The sequence below is a fragment of the Dissoconium aciculare genome, assembly GCF_010015565.1.
Source record: "Dissoconium aciculare CBS 342.82 unplaced genomic scaffold K489scaffold_7, whole genome shotgun sequence".
NCBI lineage: Eukaryota > Fungi > Ascomycota > Dothideomycetes > Mycosphaerellales > Dissoconiaceae > Dissoconium > Dissoconium aciculare.
Window position 1 is genome coordinate 1,303,066 of NW_022984957.1, and position 23,754 is coordinate 1,326,819.

The following is a 23,754-nucleotide window of genomic DNA, read 5'->3' on the forward strand; positions in this document are numbered from 1 at the left end:
AATACAATTCATCAGCACCGGAAGCAGTCTTCCCACTAACGCTCCCTCTGGCCCCGATGAGCTCGTCGCCAATTCAGGGTATCTCATTTCTGCGATGGCGTGGCCTGCAGCTCTGAAAACGATCCACAGAGTACTACTCGTCGCTTCATGCAGGGGTGAAAGTAGCTCTTGTACGCAATCGCGGTATTCATTCGGCTGGATGGATGTGTTGTGGATGAATTGACTCGCGTTGATAATTGAGCCGGGAAACAATGACAATGCCCAACTCAGGTCGTGGGAACCCCGGTAATTGATCCTTTTTGGATCGAGCAAGGCTTGTGCAGCATTAAGAGTCATTCGATCTGTGACCAACTTCAGCGCCATACTATGCGAGTATGTTGGCGCAGGATCTATCCGGGTCGTGACGATATAGCATGAGTCTCCTCGATTGTTGCTTTCGCACCATTCGAAGACGTCTTCGAAACTGCGCTGGTCTGTGATATTGTCAAACAGAACTACCCACGGTCGATCACACATCTTGCGAGACGCATCGACATCCCTTCGAAGGGCGCTCCAGCCTTGGTGCCAGCGCAAGATGTCGACATTGCTGTATGATATCGTTGGCTGCATGGGGTTCGCAAAATTTACCTTTAGAATTCTGAAAGCGGGCGCAATGGCATGAATTTTATGCAAGAACAATTTTGCCGAATGTGATTTCCTGCCATCATCGTTATCTTTCTGTGCTGGGGCTGAGCTGGACACCCATTCTTACCCTGTGTTGGAGAACCCTGCAATGATTATAATTGCATTATCGACATGGCCGTCTGACATCCTTGTAGCTATAGTTGCAAGTTTCTCCTCAACTAGCGAACAGTATGTTGTGGCGCTGACGCGCGAAGTAGTGAGCGGGCTTTTAGAAAGGCCCCTAATACCTTTCTCGCTGCCTCCAATGTGAGTCTCTTGTGATGTGTCCGGACGTATTACTGGTGGGTCATATTGCCAAAAGGCTACCTCACTCCCAGCTGTCGGCAAGGTCCTGGGCTTGGAAGCTTTGGGATAGCGTGTCACATCGAGACTGCGGTCCTTTGCAGGCTTGAAGGATGCAGGCTTGGGCGATTGGGCCGTGCTATGGAGTGATCCCACTTCCGAAGCTTCGATTCCAGGACTGGTTGATCGATCCTCTACTTCATCAGTGATCCCCAAAGCCTCGTTTCTTTTCCTCTTCTGTTGCGCCTCCCATGACGCTTTCAGATCGTCGGGCATGTCCACCAGGCGTTCAGGGCCGATTGGAGCTACGCTTGTGGTGGGCCGGAAATCGCTTGGTGGCTCACCATGTATTACATCTGTCGATAGATCTCGCCGCATCATGCTTCGCGAAGAGGTCTCAGATGTGCGAGGTCGATGAGGCTGAGACGTTGATACCGGTTTTGGGTGTACTCTCTGCACATTTGAGCCCGGGACCGCTTTCCGTGGCACACCGCCAAGCGTGGTCGCTCGTCTCAAAATCGGTAGCTGATCCGATGCTGTATGCTGAGCTGCACGATCATCCGGAACTCTTGGGCTTGTACCAGCTTTGAGAACATCTCGGTACATTTTGTGAAGTTCACGGCTTAGCAGCTGGTATTTTCCGTCATTTTCGTCGATGAATTTGTTCATTCCCGAATGCGTGGCAAACATAGGAATGTGTTTGACTCCGGGAAACTCTAAACAAGCAGAATCTTGCGAAACGATCTGGACATGATTAGGGCAATGCATGAAGTTTTCTTCAGCGCACAGAGAGACAACTCACGTAGGTTCCGGCGCTTCTCGTCTTGATGGTCTCGTAAAAGCACACAATCGATGGCGGATCGTGACTGAAATTCTCGACAAACTCCCTCTGCAACACTTGTAACTTTTCATCTTGCGGCCTGAGCGCTTGTATGATAGGCTGGTTGTTACTAGTCAGTGTATTCAGCAGACCTGCGATCCTCGCGAAGCCGGTTCCTTTGAAGGGCGTTCCGAGGAATATGATGCCCCGGCAGCAATCAGCGATTGAGCGATACTTAGAATCGGCCTTGGCCGCGTTCATGACCTGAAAGATCCATTAACTACGGAAACACAGAGGTCTTGATTTTTGGCTCACCGACTGTATTACTAGACCTCCGAAACTATGTCCAATAAATATGATGGGTCTGATCCGTGCCTAGTCCTCTGTGCATCAGCCTCACATACAGTGACACAGAAATTCGCTTCTTCGCGTACGCTTTCCGACGTTCGAAATTCCATGAGCTGACGCAACATTTCTCGAGTACATTCTTCGATTGTCGTCGAGTATTCAGTAGAGGTCCATCGACTCTCGTACGCGTAAGTGCAAACTCGGGCCTGGGGGAAATGGTGTGGGAGCAGATCTCTCGGCCAGAAACATCCATGCGGTCCATGATCTGGTGTGACTGACGTTGGTGGGTAGGTGTTGTCAAGTTGTTTTGGTTGGATTATGCCCAGGTTGTCCAGCGCGCTTCGTGGATCAGGATGTGATCCCCAGGAATCGAGGAAAAAGTCGAATACCTGTGTACGTTGCCTCGTGACTTGTTTCGGGCGCCACCAAGTATACAGTGGATGTGATGCTAATCCAGACACTAGAATGATGCTTTTGAAGATGTAAGCTATCTTCTTGTTTATCAGATCCACCCATCAAGCTTACTCGACCATGCAAAGCGTATCAGGGCGGAACTCCCTGTCTTCTTGCCCGCCACCCCATAGCTGTAAGCCTCGGGGAACGAGGTCGTCGTATGTTGCCTCAATCCCTGCCGAGCTCATTGTCACGTAGTCGATATTTGGTAAAGCGAATAGTTCTTCGTGTGAATGAGACTTGACCGGTCAGCACCGGAAGACACTCAAGACGATTTGCAACCTGTGATTTCAAGCAGCCAGACCTGTAGTCATAGCCTTTAATATTGGATATGAATCGTCGCCAAGGATTCTGAAAGGGCTCAGCAAGTCGAGCACACAATTTCACAGATCGTGATGGTATCTTTCGAAAAGATGCGAGGCTGGTCTGACCTTCCCGTACGACGCTGCAGACGTCCTGCAAGCTGAGATTCGGGCACAAATGGCGCTGCGCCACCACGTCGTGGCAAGGTCCAGGCACCGTAAGACATACTTCTTTGGCCATGATATCGTCGCAGGAAAAGGCCGCTTCATTCTGCTGAAAGTTTCCCTGCTGGATGTTAACCGCCATATGAACGACGAAACTACTCTGGCCAAGAGACCTTCGCTCTGCCACGGCCCACAAAGCACGGATTGTCCAATGAACTCAATGTGAGTGTCCTGTATGACCCTCCAAAGCCGTGACGGTTCGAACCTGTCGCTCAAGCAGTTCTGAGAGCAAGCTAAGCTCTGATTTACATGTTCGCCATGCCAGTAATCAGTTCAAGACGACCTACGGAGTTTCATATCCAGTCTCTTCCACGCTCACGTCTGTTTTCTGATCCATGGTCGTGAAGCATGCTCGCACGGGCTTTTCAAGCTCAGAACACCTGGGCACCTGGAGATTCTGGAAGTCTAGGGTTCTCCGGTGCTGAACCTTGTAACAAAGAAATGAAGAGATTGCACATCATCGCATCAGGCAGAGCTAATCATATCAGAATGCGTCTGCGTCTCACCAGGAAATCTTTAAACTTTGCCTCCAGGCGAATTTCAAAAAGCCCCAGACGAGCGGGCTTCTGACGTACCGTTGCAGATGCGACAAGGTATACAGCATGTAGTTTGCCCTTTCCCGAGATACATAAAACCAATTATAATACAATGAATCAAGCTCTTCATAATTTACTCTCAAAAGTCTCGGGCAAAGCACCACTCATCAGAGCCTGGTCATCCTCCTGAGACACGCGCCCATATAAAACGATCTCCTTCCCACCACGTGTGCTCCACCACGCATGACAAACACGGCTTCGCTCGGGATCTAGCTCTCCATTGACAAGGATCTGCCAGAAGTGGTGTTTACAATACTCGCGCATTTCGTCGTCATCGATATCGTTGACCATGCCAGCCGTCAACGGCAGCCATTCGTCGAGTAGGTCGAGCGGTATTTGTGAAAGTGAATCCAAGACAGTGAGGACGATGACTGCACGCTCGGAGAGCGGCGGAATAGACTCGTCGGCCTCCGTGGGAGCTCCCACTGGTGGAAGTGGTGTGGTGCCAGCGCCGTGCGATTGATGATGGAGGACCTCGAGGAGAATTGCAGGCATCATGGGTTGGCTCACAGCGAGTTTGGAAGGAGGCGATGTGAGCTTCAGTAATGTCTTGAATGCGAGCCGAAATTGCCGAGATGATAAGTGCTTCGGAAATGCTCTAAATAGTGAATTGACATAAATGGGTAAGAATTTGACGGTCGCTTCCGAGTGCTGCGGTGAAGAGAATACAGCTAGTGTGACGCTGTGTGCCGCTTCAAAATTGGCTAAGAGCTGATGACTGCTTCCTGTGGCAAGGTATGAATTGATAACCGGTAGAAGAAGCTCATTGCTGACTTGCGGACTTAGCACGAGTGTAAAGTGCTCTGCGGTGTTGAGGAAAAACAGATCCAGGTTCCGTTCGAGCGGGCTATCTGGCACCGTACCAGGCTTGACGGGCATGATTTCTCGCAGGAATGATTCGACATCCTGACGATATTGTCCAAGGATATCGAGCGCTGTGTAATAGACAAAATTGTACTGAGAGAATGATGCAGATCCCTGTCGGGTGATGATGAAATAAAGTCCACGAAGGACGTGTAGCACTTGCTGCGCGACACCCGGAGCAACTAAGCGAAGTAAGTAAAATAATCTCAACAGAAAAGGCTCCTCTTTCAAACCTTTGTTCCTGGCGAGGGCGCCATCAGAGAGGACTCTACCAATTGCACTTCTCAGAATGATGACGCTAGCGAACAACACTGACTGCAAAAGTTTGAACAGTGCTGGTAGTGTGACGTTTAATGTCTTTTGATCCAGATATGGATACTGATCTGTGACATCGATGCTAGACAGTTTGCCAGCACGCCACTGTGAATGCAGAGTCTTTACAAATACCTCCAGATCGTCGATTGTGTCGGTCACTCGCTCTGGTTCGGAGACTTGCTCGACGGCGTGTGCAATCAGACGAGAAAGGGGGCCTAACGAAGCCACTAGAGGACTGGCTTGAATCTCTTTGACCTGACGAAAGGATGTCGAGCGATCGCTCCATTGTAGCTGTACCTCTGAGATTGGTTTGACGTCCAAGTCAAGTGTACTCAAGAAGTCGCCCGAGCGAAGTCCTTCTGAGGCATGGAAGGTGGTGTGCATCAGCACGGGTAGAAGAAACTGATAATTGAGGTTCTCCCGTTCTTCCTCTGAGAGATGCGGGAAGCAGTGATTGAGGACCTGAGTGATGGTTTCCAGACCGAGTTCATCCTCCTGGCGAGTCTTCCGCAGGGACAGGTTGACAGCAGTGACGAGCGCACTCTCAAGCATCTTCCTCATGGTTCGTGAGATGTTCTCTTCCTCCGCTGGGCCGAAACCGAGCAGAAGACCACCAATCACGAGAATGTGCCGCCACCGTGGCGAGTGCTCGTCAGCACCACTGATAGCAGATTTGATCCACCGATACTTGGGCATAGTCCGCTCAGCTTGAAGCTTGCCATAATCTTTCTTGGATGAGTTGGACTCGAGCGCCTTCTCCTGTCGGACTATGGCTTGCGCTGCGGAATGAAAGACGCTTAGACATTGCATCGAGGTTCGGAGACCTTCCGGCCATGTCCATATTGCCGGTGCTGACAACAATTGAGATGTCAATAATGTCACATTGAGAGGATTGTTCAAAGTCGTCAAAAGCGAGGCTGCTGTTCCCAGGAGCCTGTGGTGTTTCCATCAGTCGACGTCGTCGCGAACAACATGACGACATGCGCCTTACCTTGGTGTCTCTTGTTGGCTCGCTGAGGTCTGTAGCGAGCGCAAAAGAACGCCGAGAACACGATCGGCCGGCATCGTGGTGTGTTTCGCAAATTTTGACGCGTCGCGTATCCAAAATAATACTTATTGTTTCACTAAATATGTGTCAGGTAGTATATGGAGTCTTCATCATCATCGTCGCGGAGATGTCATTGTGAAGACCCTCGGTTCAAATTTGGCGTTCGCTGATTGGCTGAATCACCCCCTTCTGCCCTAGCAGCCTTACGACCACCAACGTCTGGCTTCAAGTCAAAGCATGTGGCCGGCGTCTCATACAACAGATCTCTGCTGTGTGATCAAACATGGCAACATAATTTATGTTACAGATAGCTCACTGTTGAAGCATATGACAGATGCTGCAAATGGTAGCTGTTTTAAGTAAAAAAATCGCATAACACCATCTTAATCAAGAAACAGCCCCTGGCCAAAAAGAACAATTCCATCAAGAGGCACGCACATCAAAACCTCAGAAAATGTCCAGGTAATTTCATCGCTCTGCATCACCACCAAATCCTAACGATAGGTCCCAGCAACGACTTCTACAAAGTCGTCGTCGACAAGCGTCCCCTCTCCTACGTCGCGCCGCCCTTCCCATCCCTCTATTGGCCCTTTCCTTTTCGCGGTGTTCAAACAAACTACCTCTACGACCCATACGACATCTTCCTCTTTACGCTCTACTGGACTTTGATCTGCGTGGTCGGTGTGCATCTTGTCGCGGCGGGTTACGCGTGTCTGGTCCAGTATCGTAATTGGAAGGTCATCTGGGTCGCCCTGATTATTTTCGGAATTGTCGGAGGAATTCAGGCGGTCATTGCCGGCAGCATAGTAGGGGGCCTGTAAGTTTTGGCTTTTCTTGTCGTCTGTTCGTTGTCTTGAGCTCTGGTTCTGGACGATGGAGTGTGATGCTGATACCCCCCGATGGCAGACTGAGCGCGGTCTACACGGCGGGATATTTCAAGATGTCGACCTGGATCCCATTCTCATGGGGCGTGGCCAATGCTCTCGTATTGATCATATCTTCGTTTGCAATGCAAGGAGGGTTATGAGTCGTGAAACAGAGCGAGCGCAACCAACATATTTTCCGAAATTTCGCGTCCGAGGCTTTTCATCATCTTGATCACGGGGCTGCTCTACTCCAACAACAAACACGCCAGAGAGGATACCAGCACGGCAAATGGTGGAAGAGAAACATATTCAAATTCTGTACGTCATGACAGAACATCAACCAACGCCAATTATCTATGCAAGACCTAAAAAATTTAGAACCGACTCTCAAACCGTGACATTGGGGTTCTGCAGCTTCCGTCTCGCGGTACCAATGCCATCATCGCCACCCTCCTGGTTCTCACCCAACCAAGGCTTCTTCGCCTCACCAAGGACACCCTCAGTACCATAGTACACGAAATGTCCGATCATAATCAAGACAAACGCCACTGGATAGAGGAAATGCACGGTGTATCCAAACACGGCAGTTGCAACGATCAACCCCCAGAAGTTCGCCGTGAGCAGACCGATGTTGAAAAACGCGGCCGACGCCATGCGAAACACAATTGGAGCGCCGGTATAGAACCACGTCAAGAGCAGCGTGTATCCGATGAGGTACCCGCCAACCTGCGGGGTCCAGATGGAATTTGCATAGTCATCGCGGTTGAATATGGCACCTTGTACCGCGATGATGAATTGTCCCCAGAACCCCAGCTGGCCGATGACTTCGTACATTGGTCTCTTGGAGACAAGGAATTCTTGACCAACGTTGGACAGACCGTACGCCGTCGCGCTAACCAAAGCGAAGAGGTCGCCCTTGAGCGGGTTCGCGGCTTCAGAGGGGCTGGCACCGCGAATACGATCCGAGGCGATGAGCACGCCGAGGCCGCCGCAGCAGATGAGGATTCCGACGATCTGCGCAATATGGTAGCGAACCTTGAGGAAGAAGAAGGATACTATCATGACGGTGGCGATGGCCCAGAAACCGATCAGCTGGGTCGAAAGCAGGTTGGTGTACTGAAACGCCGAAACGCTAATTTTGTTCGTCAGCTTCAAAATTGCAACACGCGATGGTAGGTCTGGCCTACATAAAATAGTTTCCTTCTACATCAAAAAATGCCAGGATGAAATACTTCCAGCCATCCTTGACGATGACCTGGAACCAGCCCTTGATGCCGTATTTGTAGATGGTGATGCTGGTGTAGATTAGATTGAGCAGAATGTACACCAGCAAGCTTTGGAATGACGCATTCGCCCAGCCTCCATTGAACAGTAGTGTAGAGATAGTGCTCGTGCCCGTGTTCGTCAGAGCCAACAACTGCGAGAGGATCAATACGATCCAAAATTGCGGTCGCTTGAAGTAGCTGAATTTGCCTCCGTGTTGCTGTTCAAGCTCCGCTACGGTAGTTTGGATGGGCGCTTGCTCGGAGGGATCGGCGCCGATGAGATGTACGACTCCATGGAGACCGGATGATTGATGAGCTGAAGATGCAGGTCGTGTTTCATCTAAGGGTGCTGACGTGGAGCCCTTGGGTTGCACGGCGACCTGCTCGATCGGGCTCACGTTTTGGGCTGGAGTCGCTTTGTCCGACATGATGATCTACCATGCGCGATTTGGATGGACGGAGATGGCTTGTTTCCTTCTGCAGACTTGAACGTGTTTCAGATCTTCGGCCGCGTTGCGTCTTCAAGCCACGGCCACGCGTCGCTTCAAAAACCAAGGTCTGAATCCACTTGTACTTATGACAGGATCTTAAACAGATCAGGGTTCGATTCCTAGCAGTCTGCTGCTGCCCGGAATGTTTCAAGACCGGTGGGATATGACACAATGTAAAATTGTTGTACAATAAGAATGACGAATTTCTTCTGCGCACAGCGGAAAAAACTCTGACGAGAAGAGATTGTCTTGGAGAGCTTCCTACGCAGAGCCGCAAGAAGCAACTATAGTCAATCGAGCATCTTCTTCCGTCTAGAGTCGCAAATGGCAGAGCATTCGCCCCACACACATGTCACCAACAAGTTTCTATTGTACACATGCAGGGCTGGTGGCCAGGACCCACGTGGGAAATCGACAACAAAAGAGAAGCTGGAGCGAGTCGAGTGCTCGTGGGGCTCTTACGCGTGGGGCCTCGGCTCGCTATGGATACCATTCAAATCGGACGAGACACTCCGATAGCTGAATAAAAACGAGCATGGATCCTCATTCCTCGTTTTCATGATGTAAAACCTGGAATGGCTCGGAAAGGGTTAGTCATCGCATGAGACGGAGATTGGATTAGTCATCAACATGCTGACATAGAATCAACCCGTGGACTGGTTCCAATGGGAATCTCAGCGGCACGTGATATTCACGTGATATCCCTGCTCGCTCGCCTGCAACTTCCTCCGCCGAACAAGAGGTCGGTGCAGACGTTCTGGAAGGGTCCTCGGATGCCGAAGCGACGGGCCGATAAAATGCTAGTGCTGTAAGCGAGCCGTTGGTGAAGAGGAATGTCGCGAAATATCATTCGATGCCGGTCGCGCGATTTTGCCGTTCACAACTGCACAAGTGCGATGCCGCTCGTGTCCATGAAGAGATACAGTGGGCAGTAGGCTATTGATCAATGCATGTGTCGCATGTTCGCGCACGTCGCGACGCTAAAAGAGCAAAGGGAGGGTTCGTCTGCCCAGACTGGTGATCACTTATACAATGCCGAAGAGGCTCGGCTAGTAGTCTGCTGCTCTCGCCCTGAAACACGCAAGCGAGAGAGCCATAGGGTAGAAAAAGCATAGTGCTGCGGTGAGTTTTTGCGCGAATCAGGCGAGCTGTTGGAGAGTATTTGCGATTCTGCATCTACCTCTCTTCGAAACGACTGGGGCGTTCTCGAGGGATCTCCCAGGGGTCGATGCTGACCGACCACAAGGCTTGACGGCACTTCCGCAAACGCCTTTTGGCGGGGACGGAGGGCAGAACACATGAACGATTCTATGCCAGTGGGCAGCACGACATGTGTAACGCGAACTGGGGAGGTGGCTGGCTGTCCTGGCCCGGTCCAGCGCGCGCCTTCTTATGCGAAATGCCACGCGCGCCGGGATCGCACCATCGAACATCTCCTTAGGTTAGGGAACAAGTAGACTTCGTGATGAGGGTCTAGATACGGACCCTGGTCGAGTGGGAGTTCCTAGGCAGCAAAGGAACCGTGGCACCACTTCATTTGCCGAGACAACGGATTTACAGGGTCGCCTCTACCTTGGACCGTTTCTGTAACATGAGGAGCGAGGGAAATGTGGAGGAAGACGGAGGCAGTCGACCCCGATCATGGCGTGAGATACGCGAGACGAGGCGTTGGACGAGGCGGCGGTGGCTGTCGGTGAAGTCTTTGTGGTGAGCGTATCTATCGTGTGTCGCGTGTGTGTGCTGATGGACCAGTAAGCGGTCCAGAGATTATGTCCTCCTTCCATACTCGGAAGCTAGACATAACGATACTGTGGACGGACAGATCAGCCAATTCCGAATCATGTACACAATCAGGATATTGCATTGTATAGTGTACATGTGCTGTGTGCTGTCGCCTCGCATTTGCTGGCATCCTGTGGCAGATGGACCCTGAGGATTGCGGGAGGAGTCTCCCTCTTCCCAGGGTAAAACAGCTCAATCCTCCCGCCGCCCTGATATTTTCACGAAGAGCTCTAGAGGAGCTTCTCTAAATTTCAGGGCTCAACAAATTTGCAAGAGGCATTGGGCATTGTTGGTATACAGGTGGCGGAATACAACCACAACATAACTCTTACATACGCGAGACCGGTGTGAGTGAACGCAGAATGGTGATGATTTTTCATGTCAAAAACGCGGTAGAATGCTAAGGAATGCCCCAAAGTCGCGTTGAAGTCAAGTGAATCGTGATGTGAATTCGTAGAATGTGTACAGATCGGATGCTATTCAGAGAGAGAGAGAGATGGCTCAGGGTATCCACCCCGACAACTACCGTGAAAACGCCGTTTCGTAAGCGTGAGTGCATAACAAAAGAAACCCAATCCCAGTTCCCAAAATCCAAGACCCGAAATAATAGTGCTTCCGTATGAAAAACCTTTTCATACAAGTCAAGCACTTTGTCGTTTCATTGCTCCCAAGAACCCCTAATCGCATAGAAGAAACAAGCCGCCTCCCAAATCAAACCGCCTAAAAGAAGTTTGGAGACCAGAACAAAGTGGAGACGAATGTTCTCTCCCCGATCAATACGCAGCGACCACCTGACGGACTTTGCTGCTGATGGAGAATGTCTTCTTTTTCTTCTTTTGTTTCTCCACCTCATTTTGCTTGGCATCAGCGGCCCTCGCAGCAACATCGACATCGTATCCTGTAGGCACGGTCGGGACGGGTGAGTCGTCCGACACAGTGATTCTGCCGGCGTGAGTGAAGTAGGTGCGCGTTTTGGCCGAGGAAGTGGTGTAGTTTGTCATGATGGAAGGTGCGCGGGAGTGGCTGTAGGGCGTGTATCTGGGCTGTTCCTCTGATTCGGCAGCCTCGGCAGTGTATGCATCGTAATCACTGACGGTAGAGTCTGATAGAGTTGTATTAGTAAGAGATTTTTGCGATGAATTTATGGAAAGCCAAACGGAAGCAAACTCACCTAAGCTGAAATTAGGACCGCGTCGGATGGAGCTGGAAGAGTGTCGCTGTGGCATGCTTGGGCGCGACACGGGCGTTCCTGGGATAGATCCTGTTGAGACGTGGCGTGCGAGGTTTGCAGGTCGCTTGCCGGCCGCTGTGGACGACTTTTGGAAATATGCTTGTTTTGGGACATCGCGGAGAGGGATGGCGCCTTTGTACTGGAATGCGCTGCCGTTGCAGGGCATGATGGTGTCTTCGTCGGCAACGATGTCTTCGGGAACAGGGTTCATGGCTGGTCGGGCAAACGGCTTCGAAAGATCTGACAGACTTCGCTCGCTGGCTGATCGTGATGATCGACGGAATGATTGTTCTCGTTGCGTGGGAAAGTATTGGGTGGGAGTGAAGGCACGGTTTGCGTCCTGCTGGTCAAGCGCATCAGGCGAGCGACGAGCGGTGTTGTCGGAGCTCACGGTAGGAAGGATGATCTCGTTTTGCTCGATAGACGCGGGGACAGTGATCTGGTGAGGTTCAATGACGGCCGAAGCGAGCTCTTCGCTCTCCTTCACCGCCGCGGCAGATTCTGTCAATGCAGGTGAATCGAGCTGAATCTGTGAGTAGCGCAGAGGCGTTGGGGCAGCGATGACGGGCGCGCCATCTGGTGAACGAGAGACTCGACGACCGCGCGCTGCAACCGCTTTGTTGTCAACTGCGCGAACTGCTCCGATGACCGTGCCATACTCATCGACGACCTCGCCGTATGCATTGACCCTCTGGCGCACGCAATCCATGATGTCGCCATCGACCAGCTTGCCAATCACCTCGCGTTCCTCGTCGAGAATGAGGCCTTTCTTGTTGATTTTGTAGCCCTCGAGGATGGAGATGGGAGGTATATTTGAAGCTACGCTGGCAATATCTGATCCGGATTGGCGATTTTGCAGCTTTTCTGACCACGATCGCCGGACAGCACTGGCATCGGCGGGCTCAGCAGAGTTCGTGGAGACGTGTGAGCCGTCGTTGGATCCAGAGTCGTCAATGTTGGCGTTGCGCTCGCTTGCCGCTCGCGAGGGTACTACGGAACCATAGCCAGAGTCGGAAGAACTGTGAGCCGGCTTGAAGTCGCTGTGCACGAGAGTCACGGGGACCTCGTTGACCTTCATGTTCTTGGAGAAGTATGTGGCTCCATTAGCCCGCCTGGGCAATGGTATGCTATATCGAGAAGTTGCATTGCTAGTTGTGCTGGTGGCCACAGCGTGACCGATTAGCTGCTGAGCAGCTGTCACCTGTCCTGGCATTGAAGGCACTGGCTCTGACTTGCTTTCGGCAGTAACGTTGACTTTTTTGGAATCCTTTCTTGACAAACTCTTGGAGCGCGAGAAGAAAACCATGGTAGCGGCAGTGGCGGTGGTTGCACGGATTGCGATGTTCTGTACAGTCCCGTATGATCTCAGTCACAATCTAGTTGTGAGAGACGAGTGCCGAACGCTTTATCGTGTTCGTGAATGCTGAGAGTAGAAAAAAGTCGCTAGATTCAAAGATTGTCAACAGACGCGGAACGACCAGGATAAGACTATTATCTCAACAAGCTCCTTAGCGAGCGGATATGATGAGCAGGATAACATCATGCGTGAAAGGCTAATCCAGACTCGCATTACCGCTCCAGACCTAGCACCATGCACGCTGTGGGATGATTTTGGCGAGCGAGAGGTGTGGACTCACACACACACACGACACGATACGGAGACACATTGACCAGAGTTCTAGTTCGCCTCGGATGGACAGGGCCATGCACGCCATGGCATGTGTGTATGAGGGCACCGACAGTTGGTGGCTTGCGCCTAGGAGGTATTGGCCGGGCGCTCCATTCATCGCTCAGCAGATCGGGCTTGACGATCTTCTAGCCGGACATGCTCCGCCCGTTGGACGCCCACGCGCGACCAAGCGTCGTGAGGCGTAAGTATTATGGATGCAAGGAACGATGGGTGTGGATGTGTGGATGTTTGGACTATACGCTCCGATGCAGAGCGCCGTCCATGCTTACCTCTCACGACTCGCGAGCGCATGGGAGCGTTCGTTGCAGCTAGTGGTGGTGGTGAGAGCAACATGCCGCTTGACAGACGACCGAAAGGAAGTCGAAGCGAGCCAGTCGGAAGAAATCGCCGTTATGGAGATAGCGACGGCGGCGGCGGCGGCTGAACCACAGTGAGAAAGGGAGATTCTTTTTTTCTCTGCTTGGGATCAGCAATCTCACTCTTCGGCTCACCCAGCACCCATATCATGGTCCGTTTTGGGTAGTAAGACTAGGCAGTGGAGGGAGGTGGAAAAGGTAGGTGTGGTGGACAGACAGGTCCATTATCGGATTTCGAGCAGGGATCGTTATTGGCCCTACGAAATCCGAAATAAGCATTAGGCTAGTGCCGGGACGACCCTCCTGCGGTGATATTGTTCTAGGACCGATTTGAGTTGTGTCCCTTTTGGTTGCCCCATGTAGCGCGGTTTGTCTATCTGATGGTGCTGTCGTTGCCGTCTAAAGCCAGATGTGCGCTGTAAAAATAACCCGTGGGAGGCTACGCTACTGTGTAATAATAATCATCAGTACACGCACTCACGGGGCTCAGCACCTCCGTTGAGTTCTCTCCCCATCGCTCCCTCTGCCTCGTAAATGCTCGCTGCTGTTGCGGCTGCCGCTGCTGCTGCTCCTCCCCACGTGCTGATACGAGTTGATCATCGTGGAAGACAACACACATGCCTTTGGGCATACACACACACACTCACTCGTTCTGCTTCATGACACTCCCCCTAGACATCCACAGTCCATGCACATGCAGCCCACACACACACACACATACCTCCGAGGGACGGATACCGTCTTCTTCTAGACGCTGATGCTCATCACAGTTATCGCGATACGCAAGATCTCGGAGGTTTCGGTGTTTGTCATAGTTGGAGGGCTACTCACCTTCCCACCGGTGCCCTCCATCGGCACCACCATTACGTTGGCTGGCGGGCAGCGGCCACGACAACGCCCTCGAGGCGCGATGATCGCCTTAGAAGAACACAGCGAAACGCCCATCTGAAGTTTAACCCCGGCGAGTCCGGTCACCGTACCAATTGACACCGTGTGGTTGTTCGTGATCTGGCGGGTTGGCGTGTGTGTGTGTGTGTGCGTGGGTGTGTTCTTCCGGTTGCAGATGACACGAGATGACACGATCAACCGTAGTGGCCATCAGTTTGAACCCTGAAGACCATATTTTGTGCTGGTTTTCAAGGCGTGTGTACCAGAAGCCGACGACAAAAACAGAGAACGTTATACTCCAGGCTCTCCGTAATACCTCTGCTTTCTTGCTTACAGCGGGCGGTCGCGGCGGCGGACTTGCCAGTTTCGCTAACAAGCGCAACGCCCGTCCTGCAAGCCGCAAAAGCCTCATCTCGCACAATCTTTTCCTCCCTCTCCTGCTCTCCCGGCGCGCCTAGAGTCGCATGATGAGAGAACCCAATCATGTCCGTCTCGGCGGTCTTCCTCTCTCAGAATGTGCCCTCGTAGCGCGGGTGGCCTATCTATCTTACTTTTTTCCATCACATCACAATGCAGGTGTAACGGGCTGTTGAGCGTTGGAGTGTATTTCTCGTGGGCCGCAGAAGAAAAGAAGAAGATTCCGGGCTAGCCTCGGCGGCACCACGTGTGTTATTCCCGTTGAGAATTCATCATGGTGAAGCGGACGGCCACGCGAACCTCCCATGCCTCGAAAACTTTCTCGTTCATCGGTAGTGGGTTCGGAGCCACGAGAGCTTCTCATCAAAGTTTCCTCCACAGCAGCTCCGAGCGATTTACCATCCTGATGGGGCGACGACGCCGACTGCCCATCATAGCCGCACGGTCACACGTCATTGAGCCCCCAGCGGCTTGCATAAATGCTCCACTGGCGAGGGTCGTCACAGTATCCATCTTGGCATTACTCGCTCATCTCAGATAGTCCTACATATCGGTTGTTAGACGGGTGTGCAGAATACGATTTCCGAAAAATGCGGAGCCTCGTTGTGAGCGATGAGAACGAGGCAGCCTGTCGTCCACTGGAGTGCCATGGGAGATGGATCCGAAGCTGCACCGATCTTTAGTCCTTCAAATTCCCAACGGGTCTGGTACGCGTTTCTTCCCATCTCGCTTCCAAAAAAACCACTTCTACAGTAGTGAGATAATTAAGCTCCTTGGTATTGTATCGTGATACCAAACCACAAATTCACCATCACGTAGAATCCCATGATCCATCATTCGACTGCCGCGCTTCTGGTATCTCATTTGCCACCTCGGCAACCATTCTGGACCTGATCCTGAGCGCACATGGCTTTTACCACAGAAGAAGGGGAATACTGTGCATCCCGTACCGTACGGTACTATTCTGTACCTGCCTGGAACAACACATCAGCTCAGGACATGTCGACGCTTGGCTGGGCGGCGGCAGGCTTCACCGTGCCGCACGGGAGGAATGTAGAGACTGCTTGTGTCAGCCCACTGCACACGGGTGGTGATGGTGTGTATGTGGGTGCGCGGGTGTGTGCCGCGAAGGGAGAACAGCGAAAGAAGCCGTTCGAGACCGCTCTATCGTCTGGCTTCCTGCTGCCACAGTGCGATGCATCTCACGGCGCCTGCTCTCCGCAATGGGCGTCCATTGATCCCTGTCCCGACACGTCCGTCGTGATGTTGATGATGAGAGTCTGCTGCGGGCGGCGGCCTCACCGAGACAGCAGACCTTTCTCGGCCCAACTCGTTCTCCCGTATTCAGTAGGTGCCAAGCATCTCGTTTGACCTGTCCCTGTCAATTACTATTTGACAGCATGGATGTCCTGATGGGAGCTGTTGGCTATCTCTCCATCATCGCGGGCGTTGTGGGCTCTCCCATAGTCACGCTCGCTATGGACAGGGATATATTATTCATTCCCCATCAGCGCATCTCTACGAGAGACACAAGGACTACTGGTGGATCCAGAGAGATACATACCTTGTCCGCATCTAATAAGATAAAAGACACACATGGCGCGCCAAAGTCTAGGTTTCTGTTCCTCCATCACGCATTCTACCAATTCAGCAAGCGTTGTCCCTCTCCCTACCTGTCCCCTGCTAGTTACGATAGAATTATTGAACCTTTTCAAATCGACAGTAGTCAGGCGAGACGGTTCTGCTTGATCGAATGATCTGCTACAAGGGAGCATACGAACTCCTCAGGGCTCTCGTCTCTTGTGTTAGATCCTGCATTGCAACCGCGACACCTCTGCCAGGCCATTCGGCACATACAATACCTCTCTTCTCTTCTCTTCTCTTCTCCTCTCCCTCTTTCCCTTTGACATTCTTTACATATGATGCACAAATATGCAAACGTCGCGGGGTGGAGACTGCGCTGCATCATCATGTGCATACTGTCGCGGAGCTGCTGCCCTACAGTGTGAAAACGAAACCGATGCAGCCCGCTTTTGCTTGCTTCGCGCGCCCGCCGGATGGAGATCTCCACCTTCCTTCCTGACCGCCGGCGTTCTTCCCATACACACTCTCTACAGCGGGGAGGATCCGGGCGATCGTGTGTTTCTTGACTTGTTGCGACCTTTCTCTCTCTTTCGCTCCTCATCATCAGGTACCCGTCAGTCAGGCCTATAGAACGATCCTGGGTCGAGGCGTTGTGATCCTGCATACAATGGTACATCATGCTGTACATGCACATGCTTCCATCTGGCATAGAAATTATTTCCCTCAAATGTCCAGCATTATTATTTTTGTTTTATGCATGCCTCGGCAGGCGTATTTTTGTCGACCGCATTGCGATTCGCCGTATACGCCTCTTTTCTTCTGCCTACTGTGTGTTCTCCTCTCCAATACGAGACATTTTTTGGAAGGTACTGGGCATCATCTCTTGCGATTTCCCTTCTTATTCGCAATATGTGGCCGAAGATACAAGATCAGACGAGGGGTGGAGACATTGAATCTCTTCACCGCTCGTCAAGTGGCGAGATTCATTTCCGATCCGGCGCACACATAGTCTACAGCGGCTTCTTTCTCTACATTAGGAATGATGAGAGGTAAGGAAGATACCTCCCAGTGTTTTGCGATAAAAGTCGCGCCTGGGTCATCACCCACGTTGTCTTTCCGTGTCGTGCCCATCTCACGCAGTGCGGGATGGTAGTATGAACTTAGAAACCCAAGGGCTAGGATGATGACGCGACGATCAACTTCTTCACGATGTAGTTCGAAACTCTGATTGCTAGAACCCGTTCTTTGGAGATGCCGCCGTGTCGTGTACTTGCTTCATTCGTCAATGTCGCGGTGCTGGTCACTAGAGAACAATCACCGCCAGCAGTAGGTTCAGTCCGCGACATCCGGAGTGCATGTAGCTTACATCCACCTCCGTCACAAGAACGCCGGGCAAGGTTAGCGGCGACGAGAAATTTGACTTTTCAACGGACCTTTATCGCCAACTCTCCCGCGGTTCCCAGGTGGAAAAAGTCTGCCCTTGACACGTTCATCGTCCAGCAACGTTCATGAATTTTCCTTCGCCCGTCTCTATCTTCAGCGCACTGTTTAGTGGAAACTGTAATCGATACACGTGGGTGATGATAATCCACGCGGGATTATCGATGCTTCCATTGCTTCCACAGAATCAATCTATCTATCGTACTGTCTAGCGTATGCGAGCGAGAAACGAAGCCTGATGCTGAGCGATTTTTCTATCTCCATCCCAAGTCGCACGTGTAGTCATACAGACACCCATAAGCTCCATTTACTCCTCTCCTTCGAAACATTTCAGATCGCCGCCACTTCCACAAGGCTCATTTTCCGACGTCCCCCCGCTCTTCTCGAATACAAAGGATGCCATCGAAACCGGGTGAAGTGAAGTCTCCCTCACATACACGAAATGATCAACAAGCGGGGAGTGCAAGTGGGATAGCGATTGTGGCGGCGCCGACGTAATTGACCCGGCAGTGGAGGCGTTTGCACATGGCCTAAAAAATCACATAGCCGTGTTACAGAAGCAGATCGGTCTTTTGATGAGACCTTCCTCCCTTTCTCTCGTGAGCACTTCTCAACATCTATTTCTCTCCACTTCGGGCCTATTGGCTTTTTGGTGGACCTCTCCATATCACATTGGGGCGTCCACACACATGCCGTTTACAACGCACTTACACACCAACACATTGACACATCCACATTATATCCCTTCGTGGGAACACTAGAAGACCTCGCCGCATTTAAACTTTTTGGCGAGTTGTCCAGCCCCAAAAGGGGACAGAGTTAAGCCCTTGCCCACCCACGCGGAGGAACCGTGCCTGGGCAGAGCCGTCCCTGCACATGGCGGTATTATCGCTCTCCAACACGACGGTCGCCTAAACAAAGCGCTGGCTGGTTTTCGTTGGCGCTCCCTCCCTTCCCACCGTCCCAATGTGATGGGAAAACTCTGATAAGGAAGTGCATGTGTTTTCATGCCCACGTTTCGGCTTCCTTGGGTAGGAGTGGTTTCGAAACTTTCCAGGAGGTTTCTCGAATAAGAGTGCTTTTTGACTCGCTGACCGGAGCGGTCGTTCTCGGTGGCGGTAGTAACAGCCACAGTACGGACAGATGCCGTGGGTGGTAGTGCTACACCGAGTGTATCCTATCGCTCTCAACGGTGGAATACACAAATGCAGCCACTCACGGTGCCCTGGGGGTACGCCTCCGTGCTCCGAAGCTGTGAGTTGCTTGTGTGAGATGTTGAATGTGGGGACATTTCGGAATTTCCTTTTTGACAAGTTTCTTAATCCTCGGAGAATTTGGGCGGTCGATCCACCGAATGAGAAGTAATAAGAGCGAGGTGCCGCAGCGTCGAAGGGCAATGCGCCTTGTGGATTTATTTGTGGCGTCCCACGAGGCGTCGTTGTGTGTTGCGAGCGTTGCGCCCGAGCAAATCGTGCGCAAGCGGTGTGATCGACGATTGTGTGCAGCCCGGGACGCCTTCGAGAAGGTCATCCTCAAATGATCCTGCAGGCTGATACGGCTGATCTGGTCTGGGATGAGGCTTGTCCTCGGTGCTTGAAAGTCTTGGGTCTGCTGCCAGGCACTCTACGTCTCTCATAGGCTGCATGTCGCCGTTGGGAATCTCTCAACATCTCCTGATCGTCGTCGTCACCGTCACGCTTTGATACCAAGAGGCTTTTGCGATAAGGCGCAGTCTTACCGGTATCCTCGTTGGACGTCGCAGCCAATAATGTCATACATGGCAGGCTACATCTGGATGATGTTAGTACGGTGGGTTCACTGTCGCGAAGTGAGGACTCAAGAGATGCATCAATGCGCCAATTATCTTGGTTGCAGCCGGAAAATGTGCGTGTAGTGACCGGCTTCATGCGACCGCATGATTCGTGCAGACACATCCAGCGGTCCCTGCGTCCAGTGAAACTGATCTGAAATGTAGGGTCTTCTTGTCGGTGTGTGTCAGATTGCGACGAGTGGAATACGACTGCAGTCGAAATTGAGCAGAGGTACACTCGCGTCGAGTTGTCGCTCTCAACAACCATTCCCATACCCAGCTCGGCCACATTCGTCGGCATCAAAGTCGTCCCGAGGCTCATCAGCAGGATGAACACTTGCTTGTAATCGCTCTGACCGCTTTGGGGTCATTGAGTAAGGTCAAGGATCATTGACTCGGAGATCAAGAGCGCTCGGCGATGTTCTTGCCCCTGATCTCAGATGAGTAGCCATTTCAAGCAGGTGGACAAGCGTTCCTGAGGTTCCACGAGCTCTTGACCACTATTGGACATAATGTACCTGATTGTAAGCCTTCGTGAAGCTCGGTCGCTTAAAAATGTGCCGAGACTTGACCGAGTCGATCTCCCTCTATTTTCATTGTTTCCAGTAGGGTGTGCATCGTCGTCGTCTGGCAAGGATGGGCGTTGCTTTTTCTTGGCATAATGATCTGACTGATGTGTCCAAGGATCTCACCATATGGCCTTCATCTTGAAGATGTCTCACTCAGAAATGTTAAGTCATTTTGTAAGCATTGAACTTTCTGTCTGTGTTAGTCTCGTCGCTCAAGGCCTGTCGCGGTATATGGCGACGGCCTCAATTTCAACACGAAGACACTGTCTTCATCTCGTGATTTCAAGCTGATTTTCAAACCATACATAGGTATACCATGATGCAGATTGGTCTAATTGTACGATAGTGACTATCTTGATGTTCGCGTCTGCAGGCCAAGAGTGAACAGTAATGAGGTCGAATTGGGACATGGTGCTAGTCTGTTTTGGTGTCACTGCGATTTCTTGCCTGAGGATCACAAGCCATGGAGACGCGACGAGCCTCGTATCTTGAATTTGGCTGGGCGCAACAGCAGTCTGTTCTTTGACACTCATCAATATTCTAATCAGGAACAGACAAATGCTACAACCTGTTCATCGGAACGTATAAAAACTCAGAAGTTGGGACAAAGTGGAGTATCTTGCGTGAATCCTCAAGATAGTCGTTTCATTCTGGTAGTGATCAGATTTCCAACACATGAGATTTTAAACACAGAACTCTCCGCAATGGACCGCGACGGTCAAGGCGAAAACGGCGGGTTCGAACATACCGGGCGGCGTGGCAGGCCCAATCGACGTATGATATCCATTGAATGCGTGCCGCGAGGACTGCGCAACCTGTGAATCCAGCAAATCTAATATATATTCATACATAGGAAATGCCACTGATATCGGAAGCACATACGTCCATTGGATGCACAACCGGCTCTCAAGAACGTCAAGAATCCGATCCCATGAAGCTGAGCGACAGACACTAAGCTACGTGTTCAACATCCTACCACCGGCGGCTCGGAAAGGTCGTGCTCAAGATACCATCCCGGCGAAACATCTACACACCAGCTACAACAAAGTACGACATCCTGTCAATGTGGTAAAGTGGACTCCCGAAGGTCGCCGGCTATTAACAGGAAGTACGAGTGGCGAATTCACCCTCTGGAATGGAACTGGGTTCAATTTCGAAACTATCATGCAAGCTCATGATACCGCAGTTCGAGCAGTCACATATGCGCATAACAATGAATGGCTCATCTCGGCTGATCAAGAAGGAGTGGTGAAGTACTGGCAAACGAATTTCAACAACGTCAAAGAGATTCAGGCACATGCGGATCCTGTGCGCGATCTTTCCTTCGCACCTACAGACGCTAAATTTGTCACTGCATCCGATGACGCCTCCCTTAAGATCTTCGATTTCGCCGGTGGCATGGAAGAGGCTACACTATCAGGACATCAATGGGATGCGAAATGCGTAGATTGGCATCCTACCAAAGGTCTAATCGTCTCAGGATCCAAAGATCATCAGGTCAAGTTATGGGATCCGCGCACGGGTCGATGTCTGACCACACTGCACGGGCACAAGAACACTGTCAACATGACCAAGTTTGAGCCCTCCAAGGGCGTGTTACTAGCTTCCTGTGCCCGAGATCAGACGGTTCGCGTTTTCGATATCCGAATGATGCGCGACGTCTTTCTCCTGAAAGGTCACGAAAAGGAGATCAGCTCCATCATTTGGCATCCGATACATTCCTCATTTTTGACGACTGGTGGTGCCGATGGTGCAATGTTCCACTATTTACTCGATGAGCAGAATGCGCCTCCAGGCACACCATTAACCACATCACCATACGACGCGGCCAGTCCCGCTGAAGCTTTAGCACAAACCATCTTTCCCGCACACAAGATCCCTTTCGCACACGAATATAACGTCTGGTGCATGGACTGGCATCCACTTGGCCACATTCTCGCCTCGGGGTCTAACGACCGCGCGACTCGATTCTGGACGCGACCACGGCCAGGCGAGGACACGTACATCAACGACAAATGGCACATCGGCCAGGCCGCCGCCGAAGAAAAGGGCACGTGGAGAAAGTCCGAAGCTCAACGTGCTCGGGAGGAAGAAGAAGCCGACGTCGAAGACGAGGCCGACGGGATCGAGGATCAGAAAATGCCCAGCCGAGGCAACTTTCTCCCAGGTCTCCCAGGTCTCCCAGGCCTGGCCGCACCCGGCCACCCAGCCCCGCCCGTGTCTCTGCCAGACCTCAGCGGTGCACAAAACTTTGGCGGAAATTTCCCTGCTCCTCCGCCGCCTTTCCCCGGTGGTATGCCGCCGCTGCCTCCCGGCATGGACCTCGAGGCCCTCCGCCAGGCATTCGGCGGACAACTCCCACCACCTCCCGGCATTGGTGGCGGCGCGAACGGCGGGATGCCGCCCTTCCCTCTTCCGCCTGCGGGCTTCCCGGCGCTTCCAGCAGGGTTCGTCCCGCCGCCGGGATTCCCACCGCCTTCGTCACTGTTCCCGGGCGCCGCTTTGCCGATCATGCCCGCGGGAGATTTCGATGGAGGATTTGATAACAAACGGAGACGAGCGCCATTGCCGAGTCAGCAGGATAGCTTGAAGGAGGAGATGAAGTTGGGCAGATATGTCAAGCCGCGGTGAGTGGAACTGGGTTGAATCAGGGAGAGTGAAAGGCATGACTGTGTTCTCGGTCTCCATCGCTTGGCAAGGTTTCTGTCCCCGAATTCATCTCATGACTGGAGATCTCCAAAGGCATCTACTCATCACTGCCGTTGGATCTTGTAGATCTACTGGCGCATGCTTGCTGCTCTTGAGGCCCTTGCTTTTCGGTGAATAAGTTCCCAACAGGTGCGGATGTCACAACGATTTTGTACAGTACAATTACATCCAAAGCCGCTATGATCATAAGCATCAACACATGTGAATTGATTCCATTGCAGTTCATCACAATGTTATTATCGTGTGTGCCGTTATGATTGTACATAATTACATACGTGATACTCGGCATACCTCGATGCCAATTGATATTCGTGAAGGATGCTATTTTTAGTCGAGGAAGCAAAACTGAGCCCTGAAAGACCGTCACCACCGCCGCCTTCGCCGCTCGCTCCTCGCCGCCCGCAGCCATCGACCTTCGAGACTTCCAGATGACGCAGGTGCGTCGGGGGAGGAGAGCGATCGGGAATGTCGGCTTCCTTGGCTGAAGTCTTCCTTCTGGATGCTGATCGGTGTGTTGTCCCGATACGAGTGTCCCACGATGTAACAGTGCACGTCAGGCGAGCGGTCAGATCGCTCTCATTTCGTCATATATGCAGTTGGTTATGTCGTCGGCCATCGAACTCGATGTGTGTGTGATTATTATTAGTGTGTAGCAGAGGTGCAGGATACCTTGGTATGCATGTAATGCAGGTTGGACGTGTGTCGCAATTCCAACGTCG

General features: G+C 51.9%; 8 protein-coding genes across 8 annotated transcripts; 2 read left to right on the forward strand and 6 right to left on the reverse strand.

The window, feature by feature from the left end:
• Positions 1-7: 7 nt before the first annotated feature.
• On the reverse strand, positions 8-2,872 carry K489DRAFT_241288 (uncharacterized protein). The gene is made up of 7 exons (XM_033599876.1): positions 2,660-2,872; positions 2,221-2,605; positions 2,102-2,161; positions 1,769-2,050; positions 752-1,710; positions 628-697; positions 8-473 (listed from the first exon to the last, which is right to left on the reverse strand). Exons 1-7 carry the CDS (start codon positions 2,773-2,775, stop codon positions 390-392), a joined length of 1,956 nt encoding a protein of 651 aa, XP_033459414.1. The 5' UTR covers positions 2,776-2,872; the 3' UTR covers positions 8-389.
• A 652-nt stretch (positions 2,873-3,524) lies between these two features.
• Positions 3,525-6,021, reverse strand: K489DRAFT_381129 (uncharacterized protein). Its single transcript, XM_033605045.1, has 2 exons — positions 5,881-6,021; positions 3,525-5,823 (listed from the first exon to the last, which is right to left on the reverse strand). Exons 1-2 carry the CDS (start codon positions 5,952-5,954, stop codon positions 3,777-3,779), a joined length of 2,121 nt encoding a protein of 706 aa, XP_033459415.1. The 5' UTR covers positions 5,955-6,021; the 3' UTR covers positions 3,525-3,776.
• Positions 6,022-6,446: 425 nt separating this feature from the next.
• Positions 6,447-6,964, forward strand: K489DRAFT_320420 (uncharacterized protein; the record flags this gene model as incomplete). Its single annotated transcript, XM_033601454.1, has 2 exons — positions 6,447-6,754; positions 6,844-6,964. Coding segments are annotated over 2 exons (429 nt in total), but the record flags the coding sequence as incomplete, so codon positions are not given.
• On the reverse strand, positions 6,875-8,882 carry K489DRAFT_381130 (DUF914-domain-containing protein). Its single transcript, XM_033605046.1, has 2 exons — positions 7,991-8,882; positions 6,875-7,935 (listed from the first exon to the last, which is right to left on the reverse strand). Exons 1-2 carry the CDS (start codon positions 8,494-8,496, stop codon positions 7,191-7,193), a joined length of 1,251 nt encoding a protein of 416 aa, XP_033459417.1. The 5' UTR covers positions 8,497-8,882; the 3' UTR covers positions 6,875-7,190.
• A 1,805-nt stretch (positions 8,883-10,687) lies between these two features.
• Positions 10,688-13,189, reverse strand: K489DRAFT_381132 (uncharacterized protein). The gene is made up of 2 exons (XM_033605047.1): positions 11,513-13,189; positions 10,688-11,443 (listed from the first exon to the last, which is right to left on the reverse strand). The coding sequence occupies exons 1-2, from the start codon at positions 12,876-12,878 to the stop codon at positions 11,115-11,117; spliced, it is 1,695 nt and encodes a 564-aa protein (XP_033459418.1). The 5' UTR covers positions 12,879-13,189; the 3' UTR covers positions 10,688-11,114.
• An 851-nt stretch (positions 13,190-14,040) lies between these two features.
• Positions 14,041-14,284, reverse strand: K489DRAFT_381133 (uncharacterized protein; the record flags this gene model as incomplete). Its single annotated transcript, XM_033605048.1, has 1 exon — positions 14,041-14,284. A coding segment is annotated over exon 1 (175 nt), but the record flags the coding sequence as incomplete, so codon positions are not given.
• A 4,933-nt stretch (positions 14,285-19,217) lies between these two features.
• K489DRAFT_241588 (uncharacterized protein) lies at positions 19,218-20,309 on the reverse strand. Its single transcript, XM_033599878.1, has 2 exons — positions 20,276-20,309; positions 19,218-20,187 (listed from the first exon to the last, which is right to left on the reverse strand). The coding sequence occupies exon 2, from the start codon at positions 20,077-20,079 to the stop codon at positions 19,480-19,482; it is 600 nt and encodes a 199-aa protein (XP_033459420.1). The 5' UTR covers positions 20,080-20,187; positions 20,276-20,309; the 3' UTR covers positions 19,218-19,479.
• A 554-nt stretch (positions 20,310-20,863) lies between these two features.
• K489DRAFT_358588 (WD40 repeat-like protein) lies at positions 20,864-23,279 on the forward strand. The gene is made up of 2 exons (XM_033602582.1): positions 20,864-21,100; positions 21,180-23,279. The coding sequence occupies exons 1-2, from the start codon at positions 21,031-21,033 to the stop codon at positions 22,955-22,957; spliced, it is 1,848 nt and encodes a 615-aa protein (XP_033459421.1). The 5' UTR covers positions 20,864-21,030; the 3' UTR covers positions 22,958-23,279.
• The last annotated feature ends 475 nt before the right edge of the window (positions 23,280-23,754 follow it).

Excerpts from the sequence above, each read along its gene's own strand:
- K489DRAFT_241588 (XM_033599878.1), bottom strand. The coding sequence starts at position 20,079 with ATGAGCCTCGGGACGACTTTGATGCCGACGAATGTGGCCGAGCTGGGT.
- K489DRAFT_381129 (XM_033605045.1), bottom strand. The coding sequence starts at position 5,954 with ATGCCGGCCGATCGTGTTCTCGGCGTTCTTTTGCGCTCGCTACAGACC. Across the intron at positions 5,824-5,880 it reads AGCCAACAAGAGACACCAAG|GCTCCTGGGAACAGCAGCCT; the intron begins GTAAGGCGCATG and ends GAAACACCACAG.
- K489DRAFT_358588 (XM_033602582.1), top strand. The coding sequence starts at position 21,031 with ATGGACCGCGACGGTCAAGGCGAAAACGGCGGGTTCGAACATACCGGG. Across the intron at positions 21,101-21,179 it reads GCGTGGCAGGCCCAATCGAC|GAAATGCCACTGATATCGGA; the intron begins GTATGATATCCA and ends ATTCATACATAG.
- K489DRAFT_241288 (XM_033599876.1), bottom strand. The coding sequence starts at position 2,775 with ATGAGCTCGGCAGGGATTGAGGCAACATACGACGACCTCGTTCCCCGA. Across the intron at positions 2,606-2,659 it reads GATACGCTTTGCATGGTCGA|CATCATTCTAGTGTCTGGAT; the intron begins GTAAGCTTGATG and ends CATCTTCAAAAG. Across the intron at positions 698-751 it reads GCAGGGTTCTCCAACACAGG|GAAATCACATTCGGCAAAAT; the intron begins GTAAGAATGGGT and ends CGATGATGGCAG.
- K489DRAFT_381130 (XM_033605046.1), bottom strand. The coding sequence starts at position 8,496 with ATGTCGGACAAAGCGACTCCAGCCCAAAACGTGAGCCCGATCGAGCAG. Across the intron at positions 7,936-7,990 it reads GTAGAAGGAAACTATTTTAT|CGTTTCGGCGTTTCAGTACA; the intron begins GTAGGCCAGACC and ends GAACAAAATTAG.
- K489DRAFT_381132 (XM_033605047.1), bottom strand. The coding sequence starts at position 12,878 with ATGGTTTTCTTCTCGCGCTCCAAGAGTTTGTCAAGAAAGGATTCCAAA. Across the intron at positions 11,444-11,512 it reads CGGTCCTAATTTCAGCTTAG|ACTCTACCGTCAGTGATTAC; the intron begins GTGAGTTTGCTT and ends CAACTCTATCAG.